Source organism: Parasteatoda tepidariorum, chromosome 1 (genome assembly GCF_982258835.1).
Source record: "Parasteatoda tepidariorum strain Cologne lab strain chromosome 1, Ptep-v5.0, whole genome shotgun sequence".
Taxonomy (NCBI): Eukaryota; Metazoa; Arthropoda; class Arachnida; order Araneae; family Theridiidae; genus Parasteatoda; species Parasteatoda tepidariorum.
In genome coordinates this window covers 56,681,640-56,702,308 of record NC_141755.1, presented here as the reverse complement: position 1 = coordinate 56,702,308, position 20,669 = coordinate 56,681,640, and the positions used below count along the sequence as shown (strand labels likewise).

Here is a 20,669-nt window from a genome sequence, read left to right as displayed (position 1 = left end):
TGTTTAAACTCATCCAACATATCACAAGGCTTTGAGTTTTCATATTTCGAGCCATTTTGTGATGGAAAAAGCTTCAATTCTTTAATCGGGATTGAAAATCACGTAGAAAAGTTCATCAACTGAAAACCTGAAAGTTTTAAGAAATGCAAAATTTTTTGAATTGCCTGAATGACGAAAAAAAAATTGATGAACAGAATGGATATTTTATAATTTAATAATTCAATCAAATTTAAATATACTTTCTTAATTTTTTTTCAAATTCATCATGTACTTTTTGTTCCACATATTATGAAGTTAGTCTTTTCCCTAGCAGCAAAAGAACTTGGGCCCTCATTGGACTAATCTGAATCTTGGCTCAGTAAGGGTTCAAAGGGCCTTTATTTTTCAATATTGGCCCTATCTAGAATTTTCCGATTCATCCAATATTTTACAGCTACTTTACAACAAATATCGATCCTATAGAAAACTGTCAGATTCACCCGATATCTTAGATCCATTATTCAGCCAATGTTGGTTCTACATTGGCCAATGTAGGACATTCTAGGACCAATATTAAAAAATCTAGACATCCCAATATCGGTCCCTCGATGCATGTTCTTATAGGATCCATATCGAGCCAATTTTGTGGGGCCAAGGTGAAATTGTTGCTAGGGTAATGTAAGCTTCTTTAAAACTGTAAAATTCTATTTTCAGTAAGAAAAATTAAATAATTCGGTTAGAAGATCATTGTACAAACACGTTACTTTTTTGCAATAAAACATGTGGCTTAATTGATGTTTTTTTATCTTTGTATTTTCAGATAATGCAAAACTTTTGGATTGAAAATAAAAGCTCAGAGCTGGATGTCAGATTTCAGCTTGTTCTAATGATTGCAAGTCCTCTTCGATACGAATTTCATGAGCGTCGCTAACATTGAAAAATACTTGGAAAGCTCTAATATGAATAAAGGAGCTAACATTGAAGAACCATTACTTGGACCAATTTTTTATGTCCCTGGCAATATTTTCTAACCATGACTTGATAACATTCACAATTTGTATAAATGTGCATTCAGGATAAATGAATATTTTATACTTACTGACATTATTCGAAATTAAGTAAATTTTATTTTTAATATTTCGAATAATTAAGAATAATATTTGTATATTTCATACCGTATAAAATCTAAATTTGGTGAATGTTGATATTTTTTTATTATTATCTCACCATAAGCTGCGATTCGAGAATTTGTACATCGCAATATGGATATGATTCTGAAATATTTTCTTACAAAAATTCATCTTCGTAGAAATAAAACTATTTACATATTTACTACAGAAACAGATTCAAAACTTAACAATTTATCAATTTAATGCCACTATTTTGTTTAAGGTTTGAAAAACGATTGCATTGTTTGTACTATATGAAGGTACCGGAGTTGAACTTGAAAGATAATTTCTTAATGTATTTGATGTTTCATATTTGTTTTTCCTATTTGCCCAACATTAAAATAACATAAAAATTTTTTATAGTTTGTTTAAACATTATTTAACTACTTATATAAACTTAATAATTTCAGATATTAAAACTAACAATTTGTTGATCACATTTTAAAATAATTTTAGTTTAAGTAAAGTAAATGCTTAAGAATTACTATTCTGAAAAAGTAATCTTTTAATTTTTCAGCAGGCATGCCTTTTTTAGCAAGTAGAAAGTTCACATTTCTTTTCTAGGTAGTACATCATTATAGAATGTGAGTTTTTGAAAATGCAAATATTAAAATTATATTATACTTTTTACGCTCTTAAAAATTTGCAAGAGGTATCAAATCTGGTGTCTTTTGTTGAAATTTGTATTTGTTACTTCACTCTTTTGTGCGACGATTTTAACCAGTTCATTTGGTTTTCATTTACTATCACCAGTTTAATATTTCATTAAGCTAGATTAGGAAAAAATCAATGCAAGAAACTTTGGGCAAGTGAATACGGGGAAATAGCTCTTAACCTTAAAAAACATCAGTGTAGAGAATATCGAGCAATTGTATTACGATTAATTGTTCCCATCTTTACAACGTTATTTTCCTGAGTTACCCACTTATTATAAATAATGCATGGTGATAGATAATAATAACCTCGACTTTTGGTATGTGTGACAAAATATGTAGCCTTTGGCAAAATATTTTGCAATAAGAGGCGATAAAATAGCCAGTCTAGCAGCTAGCTGATTTTCTATGAATAATGTAGAAAAGGGTGGAAGAATTTTCTTTAGAATCTTCTTTTCTAATGAATCGAACTAGACAACCTTTTCACCTTGCACTCTTTGAAAGATTAAATTATTTTACAAATAATCTTAGTTATAAATAAATAAAAAATTGATGCTAGTCTTTGTTTCGTTTGAATGAATATATTATTTCGATATATATTATTAAATATGTTTTAATAAATAAAAGAAATAACAGTTTTCAAAAGATGCTAAAGTAAATGTCTGATGTTTAACAAAATGAAAAAGGAACGCAATCCCTAATGTATTAAATAAGACAAAAATCTTACATCCCTAAATACGTTTACTCATATTTTTGTTTTCATTAAAAAATTCATTAACTATTCTGCTAACTTAAACAACTTCATCGCACTTTTCATTTGAGACATTAAAAGATTGTTTGAAAAAATATAAACTCTTTTATTAAGAAAATATGACTAACTAACACTAACAAGAAAGTAAAATAAATCTTTATTTGAAAATGTAAATATGTAAATAAAAATACAAATATAGCAATATAATACCATCGAATTAAATTGTATTATAGTAAAAAATACAGTATTAATTTTTGTTTTATTACACATTTTCAAAGTTTATTATTGTTCAATAATTAATATTTCTTTAACTATATTGCACTTAAAGTACTTTATAAATGTACTTATTGATGATAGCCATTTTTAATTTGTGCCATTTAAGTTACTTAAACGGCACAAATATTTTATTGTAATTTAACTTATCAATTAATAATATCAATTCTTATTTGTTGTCGTTTTGAATATTTAATTGTCTTTTCTGAAATTGTTATGCTACACAAACAAAAATATATTTTATTTTGTTGTGTAATGAATATATATATTAAAGTATTTGTAAATAAAGTTTATGTTTGTATGTAGTTGATATTTTTCATTATTATTATTTATTTCATCAAATTACTGCAAGACAAATTCAAATTTTTTTTATTAGAGTTTTTTTTAAATCAGTTTTATCAATGATAAAATATTTCTTTGGCTGTTGTAAATAAGTGTTATCTAAAAAGAGCATCTCAGTTTATTTGATTTAAATAAAGTATGAGGAATATTCACTCAAAAGTAAATTCTCCCTTTTTTTAAATAAATATCAAAAAGGAACGCAGTATAATAAATGGTATTCCACTAAGGGTGTTTGACAATCTTTACTCTTAAATTATATTTTTTTAAATTCCTCTTTAAATCAAATTAAAAAAATATTCAAAGCATTTAGCATGCAAAAATATTTTAGCTAATGAAAGAAAAGAAAAAAAACCTTAGCGAAATCTGATGAATCACTTGAAAATAAAGGTGTTAAAAAGCATAAAAACCAGTTTGATTTCTGGAGGTCTTCTCTCCTGATAGTCTCCTTTCTTTCTTCCGAGTTTCCCTTGGCAATCAAACAGATTTTGACGCTTCTAATCATGCTTTTATCGATAATGATTGGTCAAATTATGATAAAGCTTAATTATTATTACAAAAACTTTTGGACCATAGTGGCATTTTTTAGATTTTTATTCAGAAAAGGGCTTAAAACGTATTTATCAATGGCGGTGATTACAAAACCACTTTTTAGTCATAAATCAATTTCGTTTCTACTTAATTTATATGTTCTTTACTAAGCCTCAGCTTAACTTGCTATGCTATAAATACAGTAGACAAAAAAGCTCCGTGTTTAGGCTGGACATCAGGGCTCGTAAAACCACCCGTCCGACCGTCCTCGGTTGTCAAAAATTCCTAGCGGACAACAAATTTCTCGAATCCGACGTCCGCGTGGACGGCCATTTTCCCGTTAATATTCGTGATACATTTTGTCATCTCACAATCTTTTTTGAAGGAGTAGATAAGGAAAAATTTTCTCAAGAATGGGTGACATTAAAATTTTAGATACATAACATGGTTAAACACCAGAAAACTTCAGCCCTCCGAGCCCAAGCTGTTTATAAAGACCTTATGCAGCAAAATGACCCACAATACAGCAACATACTGCGCATGGTGGAATTGATAAACAAGAAACGTTAAACGAAATTATGAAAATCTACCTAAATGGAAAACCCCTTTCAGATTTCTGTGCAGAAACCTCTGTAAATCATTGGCTTGATTGTGGAACTGACAAACGTCATATTTGATTCATTTAAAAACGCAGTACCTACTCTCGGATAAATTGACATTCCAGATAACTTGACCTTTGCCATTTAAATTATTTCATAAAGGAAATAAATTATTTCGAAAAAGAAATACTAGGTTACTATTAGTAATCTAGTATTTCTTTTATTACTGTATAATGTAATCCTAGTAACTACTAATTCATTGTACAATTTTATTAAAATATTTGTAATAAATAAGAGAAAATTATATTTTTATTTATTTAGAAACTAAGGGTTTGTTTCAAAGGAGGACGGGTACATTGTTGGACAAGCCGTCCTCGGAGACGGGTAAAATTTCTGAGTTTTTTCGAGCCCTGCTGGACATATCTAAATTGAATACTTGCAATTAATCTCATCATTATGAATGTCGTGTTAACGTTACAGCTTTAGGACTTAGGCTCATAATCACATTGAACTAATTTCCGAATCATATTTAATACACTACCACCAAGCAACGTCATGCTTGTGGTCGAACCTAACTGACTGACCTAAGCGTGATCTAAAATCTGAAAATCTGGCATAAGTAATTTGCGACAAACTAAAATCATGGAGAAAGTTCAAATTCTTATAGAGTCTTAAGATCCATTTTTTTGGTTAATTAAGCAGAAAAAATATAATAAATTTTTTGCGGATATCACCGTTGAAACTTTTCTTTCTTGCTTTTTTTTAAAACCTTCCTCTGTGTATTTGACGGTTTAAAGCTGTTTTGTTACCAAAACGGTTTTTCTCTATTTTTCCTCCTAATCATAAACGATTAAAGCGGTCAGTTCAAATTCTAGTTTCTGCCAAACAGTTTGCTTACTATAACTCTACATTAAAAAAAAAAAATAATTTTACAATTAATTTCTTAATGTGCTCTTACTTTTAAGCAATTATTTTATGGCTTTAAACATCGCATAAATTAAACTGTGATTCAATTTTATTGTCTAATTGATACATTTCCTGATTATTATATTTTTTTTATTACTTACCTTTGATAAATTAAGTTGCCGTACATTTTTATATTGGTTTTCAATTATTTTTGTTTTTAACTTTTTGACACTTCAATATTATTTCAATAAGTCAGGTCTTTAAGATAAGAACAGCTTAAAATTTTTCTTCTTGCTGAGGCATTAGAGCTCCGGTAGCTGGGTGCTCGCCTCCAAATGAGGTGGTCGAGATTCGAATCCCTGTGTCAACTGGGTATTCGAATGATGTTCTCATCTTGCTTTGAGATGCTGATATAGCTATTTTTTAAAAAAAATTTGTTGTTGTTGTTAAAATAACTGTACTTATCTGCTTAAAAACAGGCGTCTGTTTTTATATAACAGTATTTTCCTGAAAAATATACGGTTTTATGCTGGCACACCAGTTGACAGTGTTTTTAGTAAATTTAATATATACAGGGTGTTTGTAAAGTCTCGGACCCGTTTTGATGTTTAATAACTCATAAAATAATAAAGATAGATTAAAATTAATAACATGGTTAGATAGACCCAAAAAGTTTCATGACCCTTGTCAATGAACTTCTACGTGTGTCCCCTTCGTCGCACGGAGAATATCGAGTCGATAGTCTATTTCACGCCAGGTAGCGGCAAGCATGTCGGCATCCACAGAGGCTATTGTGGTTGTAATTCTAGCTTTTAGGTCATCAATGTTAGACACGATTCTCCTGTAAACATTGTCCTTTATAAATCCCCAAAGAAAAAAGTCCAGCGGTGTTATATCAGGTGATCTGGGTGGCCAAGGAATTGGACCTCTTCGCCCAATCCATCCTCCTGGAAAATGGTCATTCAAAGAACTACGAACGATGATACCCTAATGAGGTGGTGCACCATCTTGTTGCAAAAAGACATGTGGCTGAAGTTCTTCTAGTTGTGGAAATACGAAGTTTTCCAACATGTCTAAGTATACGACTGATGAGACCGTCTTTTCTGTGAAAAGGAAAGGCCCAATGACTCGGTCGTGCATTAGTCCACACACACATTAACCTTTGGGGAATCCCTTTATGTCTCACGGTATTCATGGAGGTTTTCAGATCCCCATATGCGCACATTATGGCGATTAACATGCCAGAAACATGAAAGGATGCTTCGTCGTAGAACATTATGCGCTATCGACTTGATATTCTCCATGCGACGAAGGGGGTACACGTGGAAATTCATTGACAAGGTTCATGAAACTTTTTGAATCTATCTAACCATTTATGTTATTAATTTTAATCTATCTTTATTATTTTATGAGTTATTAAACATCAAAATGAGTCCGAAACTTTATAAACACCCTGTATTTTATAGTGTAATTTGATAACTTTTTGCTAAATAATTAGATAGCAATCTTATTTATTTTACGTCATAGCTTTTAATAATGACTGAAGAAAAATCGAGCGTTTATGAAATCTATCAGAAACAATAAAATAATTTAGTTGCTATTTAGGAAAAATGGACATTACAACGCTTCGAAAGAAGTAAATAAAAACGATTTCGTGACTTTAGTGATAATTTTAAATATTAGAACTACTATAAAATGATATATTAATGCACTTAGGATGCTGTTATAAAACAGAAACATATTTGCATTGTTTAAAATCTCTAAATTTCATTTACGAAATTAATCATTGTTTTGCGTAAGTAAATATAATCTGAACATAGATTGATGGTACGAACTAAGGCTTCCATTACACTAGAAATATCTGTTAAGAAAGGCCATATGATGTAGGTAAGCGTAGCCTTTTATTTCGCATTAAGGAAAATTAAGGTCCATAAACATAGCTCAAAGGAAACAAAGGGCGTGAATTGTTGTCGGGCATTTATTCTGTTGGGAGCCATTAATCATTCATCGCATTCTTGCATTATTCAGCCAGGCAAGGGAAAGAAGGGCGTAGCCGGAATGCTTTATGGAATGCCAGGGTTCTTAAAAAGTTTTTGAACAAGTGTGTAAACTTCAAAATCCGATGGTTTGGAGGAAATATATCACGAGTTCTGCCACGTTAATGACTTTTTATATGCTTTAATTTGTAAACGTTTTTCTTCCTTAGTCCAAAAGCAAAGATTTGTACTTTCGTGTTATATATCTAGTATATAAAACGAATATATAAGAACAAATTTTAAAAATTCGTTTTTATTGAATGATTGATTATCTGTGAATCAAATATTATAATTATTAACAAGCATAACATACGAGCAATCTCTATTGGAATATGTATTTTTTTGGTTATTATGCAAGAATAAAATGAAAAAAATCAAATCCAAATATTGTTTAAACTGATGCACATGACAAAAATAAGTGTTTTCAAAATTTATTTAGGGTTATTCGTTATGACTAAATATGCATTTTTATTTTATTTTATTTTATAACCGGCGTTGAACAGCTGACCAATCCAGATCAGAATTTACGATTTTTAGTGTTCAACATAGCCTTGTAATTTTGAACGTAACACAGAAGACAAGGGAACTCCTGGATCAAGCATTGGGGTAAATTATTCTTCGTGGAGGACTCTTTGATGGAACTAACCCGTATTAGTGTTACATTTAGACTATAACCCCGAAATCTTCCTTCGGTTAGCCCGACGACAAGGGGATTCTAACCAGAGATCCGTCAATCTTTGAGGATATTTTACTTCAGCTCTGTGATCAATGCGGATTGGGAGCGGAATTCGTGTCAACCTGCCACCACTGGGATTCGAACTCGGGTCTACTCACTGGGAGGCGAAAGCTCTATCCCATGAGAAACCACGGCTCATTTAATATATATTAATAAGATTTTTGTCAAAACTAAAGGTAAAAAATTCGATGCATTAGGGGTCTAAAATTAATTTTTTTAGTCAAAAAGAAAAAAAAAGAAAAAAAAAACAAAAAAACAAGAAAACACAAGTTCTGTTGTAACTTGTCGAATCCCTAGTGAGGTAGTTTGAATGAAAAATATCAAAACCACTTTGATTTCCTAATGATGCTTAAAAATATAGAGCTGTTTCTTATAATCGTCTTTCAATTGCGTTTTGTTTCGTGTGGCAATCAAATATCCTTTTTTACACATCGTCAAGCTCAATAGTGATTCGTTAGATTTTAATGGTTTTTTTTTCGTTTTTTTTTTACTGGCTTAAATATTAGTTTGCGATCTATAATGCGCATCCTTTTTAATTTAACACGTAACAAAGATTCTAGAAACGTGTAATGCATGGCTTTTATGGAAAACCCTGCCTCATATTTTATCATTTAAAAAGTAAACAAAATTTTTAAAATATAATTTATGAAAAATTGGCCTATAGGCTTCGCACTTTAGCTTTTTATGACTCCAATTCACATTTATTTTACACATTAAACATGTGTAAAATAAATAAATAAATAAATTATAATGTTACGTAAATAAATCGAAATGTTAAAATAAATAAATTGAAATGTTAAAATAAATAGAAATGTTAAAATAAATAAATTATAACGTTATAATTAATAATAATTATTTAATGTTATAAGATATGGAGACCTTTATAAATGACATAAGCTATTAAGTCACATGTAATAGAAGGGGAAAACAAGTGTTATATTTATTTATTCCTTATGGATTTCTCAATGGAATGTAGTAATGGAAATTAAATTGCATGAAGTCAAACAGTTGATTACCCCACTTAAAATCCTAAAAAGCTCCAGAAATATCGAAGAATTTATAAACAGATTACGTATTGGTTGCATGAGATCAACACAGAGACACCTTTTACTAAATGAATCTGCTTGCTCCTGTTGCAGAGAACCGTTAACCATAAGGGCACATCTTGACTTGCGTCAGAATTTAAATATGAACAGGCGTCGTTATTTTAATTGAGGTTTTAATAGTTTATCTACTTTATTTGGTGTAACTCCATTCTTCTGAACTTTCTTAAAGACAATGAATAATTCATCTCAATTTAAATAATGGTTTTATATTGACCAAGTGCTCAGCGCGGTGGAACCTTTTTGGCTCATGCGTACGAAAACAAATAACTAACTCAGTATATTTGTTAATCCCTGTAAAACTCTGCTTATAGTTAAATTACATTAATTTTTATAAATTAATGTTATTATGGATTAGAAGAGAGAGTGTTTCTAGTATGAACTGATACACGTAGAGGAAATAAAAAGTCATAATTGCATGATTCGAAATGTTATTTTACTTTTTACAACATTATGGGAAAGAGGTGAGAAACATGCAGTTATTTAAAGAAATGGTAATGATATTGCATTTGAACTGGGTGAATACTTTAGTTTTTAAGGAAATATTAGCATAACTTCGTTTTCATTTAAAATTCCTTTTATAAGATAAAGTTGAATGACAAGGAATTTAATTAATATGCAATACAGTAAATAAGCGAAGAGATATTTTATAAAAGTAATTAATGAAAATTAATAACAGCGAAGTATATGCTTTTGTAAAGCGCTCTTTACATCTCTGAATGTTGCCACCTTTTTATATGAAAGTTAAACTATTCTCTGCAATTATAAAATCAAACTTATGCGAACCTTACATTCGGCCCCGCTCAATGCTAAATGTAGATATTTACATTGAAGCGTAAACATTAAGGTTCTAGGACAGATTTTGTCTTATAAGTCTTTCAGGCGGGCGTCGATTGCGTCGCAGATCGTAGCGGCTCGATATGATGTTCGGGTAATTTTCAGAATCCTGGATGTTTTCTACTGGATGTAATTCGGAAACTGATTCTTCCTCTTCTTCTGAGCTCTCTTCTTCCTGGGTGACTGGCGTATCTCGCATGTGATATGGACGAAGATGTTGTAAGTGAACAACTTTCAAAAGATTCTTTCTTTGATCCATAGACTTGATCTCGTAGCATACGGCCCCGACTGGACGAACAATCAGAAACGGTCCTCTATAAGTGGGAGAAAGTTTATGAGCTCCTTGTTTAGGCCAGTCGTACAAGACGAGATCTCCTGTCTTAAATGAATGTGATCGACGGTGAAGATCGAATCTGCGCTTATTATCTAGATGTTTTTCGTACACATTATTTACGGCTTCGGCCCTGGCTAAAGTAAGAAGGTCAAGTTGATCTTCACGTGGCGTGTCATCGATGAAACTTGCAATGTCCAATTCACGTGGAAGGCGTGGTTCATATCCATGAAGCAAATAAAATGGGGATCTTTTAGTTGAATTTTGTCGTGTGGTGTTGATTGCTAGTAAAGCGTTAGGTAATAATTCATCCCATTTTTCTGGATGTCCATCAATTATTTTTCTCAAAGTTGATGCAATGACACCATTGGCGCGTTCAACAATGCTATTAGCTTGTGGTGAATATGGTGGTGTCATGGACTGTTGTATTCCATACTTTTGTAAAAAGCGCTGCGTGTGGCGCGCTGTAAACGCAGTTCCTCTGTCTGATAAATACATGCTGGGCGGCCCATATCGAAGTATGATGTTGTGATATAGTGCGTCAGTCACTGTATGTGCTGCGAGAGAAGCAGAAGGAGCATGTTGGTGTTACCAGATTTGGATTGCGGTAAGCAAATTATGTGATCAGCAGATACAATTTCCCATGGTGTTGTAGGAATCGGCAATTGCTGTAATAAGCCATAAGCGTTGGCAGTTCGACGATTAACAATTTGACATTTATGACAACTTCGAACATATAATTTGGTATCTTTTCGCATTTGTGGCCACCAATAGCGCTGCTGCAAGTTGTGAAGGGTTTTCTTGGCATCCATATGTCCGACATCATCATGGCAAGCAATCAATGCTCTGTCTTCCATGGATTTCGGTATTACAACAACAGATTTCAATCAATTGTCTTTAAGTCTTACAAGCGTATTGTTCTCAATCGTGTAATTGGATATAATTGACAAAGTCTTTTTATTAGGGTTATCTTCTTTGAGTAGGCAAAAAATGTACTGACAAAAGTCATCTCTGTTCTGTTTTTCACAAATCTGAGATTCACGGCTTGCAGTAACAGTTACACAAATAGCTGATTTCGGATAACGTGAGAGATGATCGGCAATAACATTTTCTTTTCCAGGTCGATGAATAGTTGTAAAGTCAAATTGTGCAAAATCCACCAAATATCGAGCGAATTTCCGATTGAGAGATGATTTCGTAACAACATATGCAGTCGTATAGTTGTCAGTTATCAGCTGAAATTTGTGACCAATAAGATATAGACGGAATTTTTCAGTAAGTGCCCAGTGTACAGCAGCACACTCCAGCTCATTGCTGTGGTAGCGTGTTTCAGCATCTTTTAAAGTCCGTGATGCATATTCAATGATACATCGTTTTCCATTTTGCTCTTGAGATAAACATGCGCCTAGTCCTGAATAAGATGCATCAGTTTCTACAAAGGTTGGTAGTCCTTGTTTGAAGTACGCAACAATAGGAGCGGTAGTGATCTTGGTTTTCAAAGTCTCGAATGTTCGATGTTGGTCATCAGTTAAAGTGATTGTCGCATTACTTATCTTCTTTTCTAATCCTTTAAGAATATCTGTGAGCGGTTTTGCAACAGCATAATTTCGAATGTGCTTTCTAAACTGATTGGCAAATCCTAGGAAACTGCGAACTTCATGAATTGTTTTTAGAGTAGAGTAACGTTCAACTGCTGCTGTGCGTTCTGGATCAGGGCGTTCGCCATCTTGGGAAAGAATTCGACCAAAAAGAGAAATTTCTGATGCAGCAAATTGCGACTTTCCTGTATTTAGCTTGAATCCGGCTTTACGAGTAGCTTGAAAAATATTGTAAATAACTTTAAGGTGGTAATCGAAATTACCATGTGAAGTTGAAATGTCGTCAATATATGTATTTACATTATGCTCAGCAAGGTGGTCGTAAGCACATTTAATTGCTCTTGTCATCGTAGATGGGCCGTTAGTGACACCAAATGGCATTCGAAGAAATTCATAATGTCCGTCAGCTGTTACAAAACCAGTTTTGTAGACGTCAGATTCTCTGATACGAATGGTATTGAATGCGGATTTTACATCCATTTTAGAATTAAAGCGTTTTCCTACTGTTCGTTTAATTACATCTTCCATCTGATCGATTGGGTGCGGATCAATCTTGGTGATGGAGTTGATAGTGCGTGAGAAATCTACAACAACTCGTCTTGGAGTGCTTTCATGGAAGGGCTGCTCAACGATGAAGGCAGGGGCGGCGTAAGGCGAGTTAGAAAGACGACAAATTCCTTGTTTCAACCATTTTTGAATTTGAGTGTTCATAAATTGGCGATCTGGTTCTGTAAGGCGATATGGTCGACAACGGATAGGCTTGTCATGTTGCAATTCTATTTTGAATTCCATATACGGACATAATCCAATATTGTGATCGTCAGAATAAAATATGTCTGCAAATTGTCCAATTATAGCATCAAGTTGAGTTTGCTGAAGCTCAGATAGTTCTGCAGATTTTGGAATAAGTTCAATTTGAGGAGGATGTTTACTTGGTTTAACAACGTCGTCCAATGATGGTACTGAGAGTTCACTGGAAGCAATACAATTAATGCTAGGTTTCGATGAATGAATACATTCGTATAGATGGAGAGCAGATGGCGTAGAAATACATAGTGAACCATTAGAGTCGTAAGTGCATCTAGCTTGCACTTGGTGTAGCCAATCAAATCCCAAAATGAGCGAAAATAGAAGTTCGGAGCAAATTCCAACCTTGGTCATTAGATGGTCAATGTTTCCAACCTTGATGTTTAAAAAAATCCATCCAATAGGGTTTATTAAATGGTCGACGACTTGAAAATGTCCATCAGTCCATGGGTGAATAACAGCATTAATAGGAACGCAAGAATATTGAATAACGGTAATATCTGCACACGGATCACAGAGGGCTTGAATTTCTGTATTATTGTCAATAGTAACAGGTATTAAGGCACGCTTATTTGTTTGAGTTTTAATACAGTTTATAGAATGATCATTTTCATTTGCAGGCTCAGATCTTGTGGGAGGAATGTTGCGATTTGTGTTGCGACGTAAATTTGGATAATTTGAACTGGTGGAGCTGCGTGGTTCATTATTATTGGAACTAAGTGAGTGTCTAGTTGACGGGAGCTGAGTTCTCGGTTTGTTGTGGGATTCTTGAACGGATCGTGAAGAATTTCGTGATTGAGTTGTAGGTAAATTTCGTTGAGGGGGAGGTAAACTGCACATAAAAGAAGCATGACCTTTTTCTCCGCATCGCCAGCAAGTAATATCTTGAACATCGTCAGTAGCAGGGTTATATTTACGTCTTTGTTCAACGTGCGAAATGAAATTTTTTGACTGATTTTTAGGTACTGAAATTAAATTGTTAGCTGATTGGCGTGACATATTTTCTTGTTTGAAACTTCGAATTGCATCAAGTGCGGCAGCTCTGTCAATTAGATCTTCGACAGTAATGGAATTCTGAGTAGCTAATGCAATCTGCCATTTTTCTTCTGTAATATCACCAATTATCATAGAAATGCGATCAGCTTGTGGTATAATAAACGGAGCTTTTTCAAGAAGAGCATCCTTAGCATAAATATAATCAACTAAACTTTCATTAATTTTTAATTTACGAGCGCTCTGATGAGCCAAAAATTCTTGCATTGTAATGCGCCTTTTAAATCTGGCAGCGAGGGCAGTTTTCCATTCAGTCCAGTCATTATAAATTTTACCTCGTGTCATTTACCAATTTTTTGCAGATCCAGCGAGGCGAGAAATAGCATTAGTTAACTTAAGATTATTTGACCAATTAGCTAGTGTCGCAATTCTTTTATCCATTCAGAAGCATTATCAATAGCATCTCCTTTAAATATTGAAATGGAATTTGCGGTATCATTAGTGGATGTAATTTGAATGATATTTGGTTGACTTACTTGTCTGTCCAGTAATTGTTTTTGAGTCTCCATAAATGTAGCAAGAATTGCTGCAATATTAGAATCAGTTTGCGAGAGAGGAGGTGAAGGGGCGAGTTGACGAATATGTTGACTGCTTAAAAATTCCACCTGTTTCTGAAGTAATTCAATTTTAGTCAATAATTCTGAGTTATCGAAGCAATTTTCTTCGGAATATTGTGTATTGTTGTCATTATTTGGCGATTGCATGCGAAGAGTTAAAAGTTCATCTAAAGTTCCATCATCTGTTCTTTTTATATTGTCATTAACTATACGCGATATTAAGTCATTTTTATTTCCTTTGGGCGAAATATTTCTTAAACGCAAGTCTGATTTTAACTGGGCGACAGTTAAATGAGTCAGTCGTTCCACATTCAAGGCATTCAAAACAGAATTCACGTCTGTTGACATCTTGGCGAGAAAAGTGCAGCGAATCTGTTTTGGCGACGTATGTTTGGCGAGAAGAAATCAGTATATAATGGAATCCAATTTTAAAATTTTTTTTTTGTTTAAATATGTTATTTTTTGTCAAAATAGGTTTACCTGGGCGAGTTTCAGCCAATGATGAATACTTTTTTGCTTCGTTGGCAGTCAAAATTTTATGGAAAGAATTTAAAATGTAGCGATAGAAGAAGTTCGATGTTCAAAGAAAAAGTTGTAAAAAGGTTCTTTTTTAAAAAGACGGCTGCGCCATATAAGATAAAGTTGAATGACAAGGAATTTAATTAATATGCAATACAGTAAATAAGCGAAGAGATATTTTATAAAAGTATTTAATGAAAATTAATAACAGCGAAGTATATGCTTTTGCGAAGCGTTCTATTTACATCTCTGAATGTTGCCACCTTTTTATATGAAAGTTAAACTATTCTCTGAAATTATAAAATCAAACTTATGCGAACCTTACACTTTATTATAAATATACTGTAGTGAATGCAAATATTTTCCTAACCAAGAACTTTTTGAAGAAAACCTGAGCCGTTTTTTATGTCATACTCAAGAAACCAGATGTTTTATTCTCATTAAATTTTATAATTAGTTATAATTTTCAACCGCAGATAGCGCTGCTGACTGCGAAAAACTAAATGTTTTTAAAAGAACTACAATTTGCAGCAACAATCTAAAGTCAAAATTATCCGACGGTCGTGCAAATAATTTAGTCGAAAAGGTCTAACATGCAGCTGAAAACTTTGTTTTATAGTTTTTTTCCTAGTCAGAAACTTCATCTTTTGATAAACATTGTAACGAATTTCAAAAATTAGTATGAATTAACCATCAAGCTCCTTGTGCAGAAAACAGCAACTTTTATCTCTTTCCTGTTTTGCTTTAATTGTTTTTTTCGAATCGTCGATCTGACTCTGCTCTTGGGTAGAATCTGTTGCATGTTGATTTCAAATATGTTTTCAATAATCCCTTTTCTAAAAAACGAAACTGTAGTTGTTGTTGTCATAAACCATTAAGGCAACGGGTGCGATTGTTCTTGTATTCCAGTGGCGCCATCTATGGCCAAGAATTCGACTTCAGCCACACCCATACCTCACACCCGTTTATAGTGGTGGACCCATTCATACATCCATTCATTCAACCATCGTAATTTTGACTTGAACCAGAGAACGATCAATCTCCGATTTAGTACCCCAAGAGGTAAAATCTTTTAAGAGAACATGGAGGATCCTGCGACCCAACAGAATTTAAGTACACCATTCTCCATTTACGACGCAGGGAGTCTTCGACCGGTAGGACTTGAATTCCCGTTTCGTTTGGATTCTTTCGGCCGGTAGGATTTGAATTGCGAATTTGCCATCTGGTTCCATGTGCAGATATCAGCATTTTTTTTTTCAATCTCTTTCCGTTTTTCTTTAATTTTTTTTACATTTTCAAACCGTCGGCCATATTTCGATCCGGTAACATGACCCTAGTTCTCTAACTTTGTTTCTCACCTCCATTTTTCCACTTTTTGTTGACAACTTTTCATTTTCATTTCAACTCATTTTTGTTTCTTTTCTTTTACGTCAGGCAAGTCTTGAAAATGGGTACCTGTTTTTGAGCGCTTGAAACATGTTGACTGTTATTTCCGATTTGTATATTTGTGAAGCGAATGAAGTTTTTAACTAGTAAAAAAACCCCTGTTGTTTAGAAGACTCTTCTGTGCGTTGATATGCATTTGCTGCTTGTTTTTAATATTTCAATGATAAAAAAACTGATGTTTGTTTAATCGAATAGATAAGGCTGTTTTGATAAGCAATTTTTTTTACTGTTTAAATATTTTTTAATAAAAAAATGGGATAAATAAATTAATTAAATTCACTAAGATCTATATTAAACATTCATAATACTAATAAAACCAAATTTTTGCTCGGAAGCTTTAATTTAATATTTCGATTAACAATGAGAATACCATCGCTACAGATATAGAGGTGGAATGTGAAGGGATGCATTCATTATTGGATGCTATAGACCTTTAGGCAAGTTCTTTGTTTAGAGCGAGCAGATAAGGGAAAGCACTCTAAATCAGTTTACTGATTTACTTTCTCAGGACTCTTTTGTATGTTTATCTTGGAATTGCATTGGGAGTAAATATGATTTAAAGTTTAATCGTCTACCTATGGGATTACTTAGAGAAGTCATTTAAATTGCATCGAAAACCTTCAAAAATGTAATGATACAATTTTGTTGATTATAACAAGACAAATATGGCAGAGTTTCAAAAATACTAGACCTGGTTTTGTTAATTAAATATAAGAATTCGAAAGATTTCTCGAGTGAATCAGAATAACTAAACTTATTAAAGATGTTGAACTAAAATATAAATTGCATTTGAGTATCGAATAGTGTTGGCAGTATTATAAAGGTTACTTCTTATTTTAGGAACGGTTTTATGAAATGCATGAAATGGCCTAATCTTTAACATTAATTAATTTAAAGAATTTTTTCCTTTAAAATTTTACAGAGGTGTTTTGGCACAGGCATTTAAAAGCATGGCTGATGATGTAAATAATTTTATTTTCAAATCTGTCTTAAAAGTAGTTTTTCGCAACGTTTTGAAGAAAAGAGTTAAAATTTACTAAATTTTTATTAATTAATTAATTTGCTTTTAGAAAATATTTTTTGAGTGAATATTATTGTGAGGCTAAATATATTTTTTTTAAAATCTTATATAAATTTAAAGCTGATTTTTTTTTGACATTTTATGATCTTTTCGACTTTTACAAGCAATGAAAAAAGTTTTCAGAAGCAGAAATTTTTGAAACTTTTTTTTATAGATTTATATTAACAAAAAATATGTATATACACAAAATTTAATTGAAAAAATGTGACTTATTGCTTACAGCTACTCTATATTACGAAACAATTGGAGAACTTAAAATCGCGTTTCACTACTTGGAATCAGCAAAATCATTGGATTTTATTACATGATTTAATTTTTTTCAAAAAAATTAAAAATAATCTACTTATTTCAAGGTGCAACTAAACGAAGTTAGAACTAAACGTGTGAGTTAATAGTTATAATTTTCGTTCGTAAACATAGGAAAAATTTTTAGTACGCTGTTTTGGAGCGTGCTGGAAATCAAAAAAACCTTCATAGGTTAACTCGATGGTTAAAGGATTCGAACCCGTGATCTGCAACTTTATAGTTTTTACTGTTAGCACTGTAGTCAACCTTGGCTAGGAGCAGCTCACTAAAGCTCACCTTCTGATTTAGATACAATCTTGGTATCATATGTGATTCAAGGTGTGATTGCTATGTTGACCCCTTCCGGCGTACTGTGTCCAATCTGGCGACATTAGTTCAAAAAATATTAAAAACCACTGAAATTTAATACTAGTTGCTTCTAAACGCCCCAAAGTTTCTCAGCAACCACTATTTTCATAAGCAACATGAAGTTCAAATAAATTTCTTGATTTTTCATACACAATCTACGGTTGCAGTTGCTAATGTGATGTGTATTGCGGTGCTGAAAATTTTACACCGCAAAGGTTTAAATGAATTTCACCAGACCAGTATAAAAATGTATAGGCTATAAACTATAACCTTTCAGCTGAAATGTATCATCATTTTGAGGTTCAATAATGAGCAAAATAAAAAAATTAAATAACCTCAATATCTTTTTATCGAAATATCAAATTTTCGGGTAATAATATGTAATCTTTTGGGTTTGTGAGGCTAATTAATTTGGCTAATTAATTAACGCAGACGGTATTTTAATAAACGAAAACATAACAGAAATGCCCTTTCCTTGAATATACAAACATTTTTTAATATTCAGGTATCTTGACCATTCATTTTCTTAAATATAGGGGGGGGGGAGTTTAGACAGGAGAGTGACTGAAAGCTTGTCTTAATTCTACTTTCACTTTTTGCGTGCTTTTTAATAGCTATGACACTATGTGAAAGAATGAAAAAAAGTATACATATTTATATATATCACTTATCTAAAGACATTATCAGACAAAAAACAGTTTTTATAAGCTATTTATTATATTTTATTATAAATTATTATTTTACTTAACAAAGGTCGAAAATCTTTTGAATTGTAAGGCAAACAAATGTTTACTTCATTTTTAACTACGCATGGCAAAATATTAAAAATGGGAAATTATCATTAAGGGACCCTAACTGTAACCCTCTTTCCTATCTAGACAATTCGGATCATATATTGGGATCATCCCTTCCTATTTTTAGGATCTAGAATCCAAATTCATGGAAATAATGGCTTGTGAAAATATAGTTTTGTGTCCAATTTTACATTTTAAAATATCGTCTGTTAGGAAGAACAGCATATTTCAGGTTAATCCTTGGAACCATTAAGATAGGATTTTAGCACGTGACTTTAGCACGTGACTCTTATCACGAGATCAAAAGTTATTAAAGATGTTCCATCACACTTATATAATCTTTGGTTCCATTTTATTTTGGAATTTTTAAATAGGAATTGACAGAGTTCTCTTCAAAATGGTGTTATTAAATTTTTTATGCAAATGTTGGTTTGTAAAATGTTTAATTTTATGATTTTTTTTAAAACTACAAGTTTTTAATTAAATAAGACATCGCCATTACTGAATCTTCTTAAAAATGTTTTATGTCTAAAAATTATGAAGTTTATTTATAAAATGATGACTTCTTAGCTTTATTTATTCCCAGAAACAATATTTATAAAAAGGTATAGATATAAATCAAGAAGAGTCTTTTACTTGAAATCTCAGAAAACAATATACTTAGGTAAACAATTCATAGTTATCTAAAGGTTCTTGCGTTTTACATCCCGCAATAAATTAAACGCATGAATTTTAATGGCTGTTCAATATTATTAATCAAATCTCTGAACTTAGATTTAATTAGCTTCTTCACTCGTTATAAATAAAGAAAATATTTGCTTCAAAATATTTTTATGACTTTCGGGTATTATTCATAAAAGCGATACATAAAAGTTATTAAAGTTCAAAATATCTTTTCAAAATTGTTTCATAAAACATCGCTTGATTGATTGATGCGTGTTGTTTCAAAATATTATATCAGAACACAGTAAAGGGGAGAATTATTATTCATGATTATAAATCATAATTTAAGTTTGCATGGTTATGGGATATCCATTTACCTCTTTTACTGTATAGTAAATGTATGTTGTTAGAAGTTTGAGATAGGAAGGGGGATACATGACTAATGCAGACGATAAATACAATTTAATTTATCGCTCACTTCTAGTTTTATGGTATGATACGCAATATATATTTTCCGAATAGTTGTTAATTTTAAACTTATTGATAAAAGCTACACTTGATGTTTGATTAATATAATAATTGCGTGTAAAATATTTTTACTAAAAATCAAGAGAGATTCAAGAGCAGTCTGACAAAAATTATTTTATGTCACAAAATGAAAAAAATTATAAAACTGAAAAAAACCAACAACAGAGTTTTGATTAGCTTTCTAGTTGGGGTCGGTAGCGATTTTCCAATCCAGGAGTCTTTAACGACCTAGTCTAATTTTTGGCATCTTCTTAAAAAAATTTAAAAAAACTTGGTTCTTCAATTATTTTAGTTCAGGTAAAAAAATTTTAAAAGAGAGAAAAGGTTGCGTCATAATTGCGACGAACTGCAGCCGAGTGGAAAATCTCCGACCAAGAGAACGAGTCGTTAAAAGCTGCTTGATTGTAATTTAGCGGCTCGGACTCAAGCTATTCCAGTGCCAATCTTTGATCTACTTTCAGTGATGCTTTACGGCTTTTGGATTTCAACAATGGTTAAGTTTATATCAAAATGATTAGAGATACAAGGGACTCGACATCCTTTTAGATGTCAAAACAAGCCTAAATACCATTAGAAAAATTAGAAACTGATTTTTTAGGTGCTCACTAAGAGAAAATATGATCAAAACTAAAATATCGTAAAATTTACTGTCTTTCTGGCTCCACCATAAAGCTGGGTAATTTTTACCAAAGTGCTTTGGTAATGACATTGATAAAATTAAAATAT

General features: G+C 31.9%; 1 protein-coding gene across 2 annotated transcripts in view; it reads left to right on the top strand.

Moving 5' to 3' along the window:
• Positions 1 to 1,178, top strand: part of LOC107452589 (putative cytochrome P450 49a1) — a 30,554-nt gene extending 29,376 nt beyond the window's left edge. For both annotated transcript variants that reach the window (XM_071179767.2, XM_043042934.3), the window contains one exon: positions 800 to 1,178. In XM_071179767.2, coding sequence (XP_071035868.2) covers positions 800 to 910 — 111 coding nt within the window. In that variant the 3' untranslated portion in view covers positions 911 to 1,178. The remainder of the gene's footprint in view (positions 1 to 799) is intronic.
• The last annotated feature ends 19,491 nt before the right edge of the window (positions 1,179 to 20,669 follow it).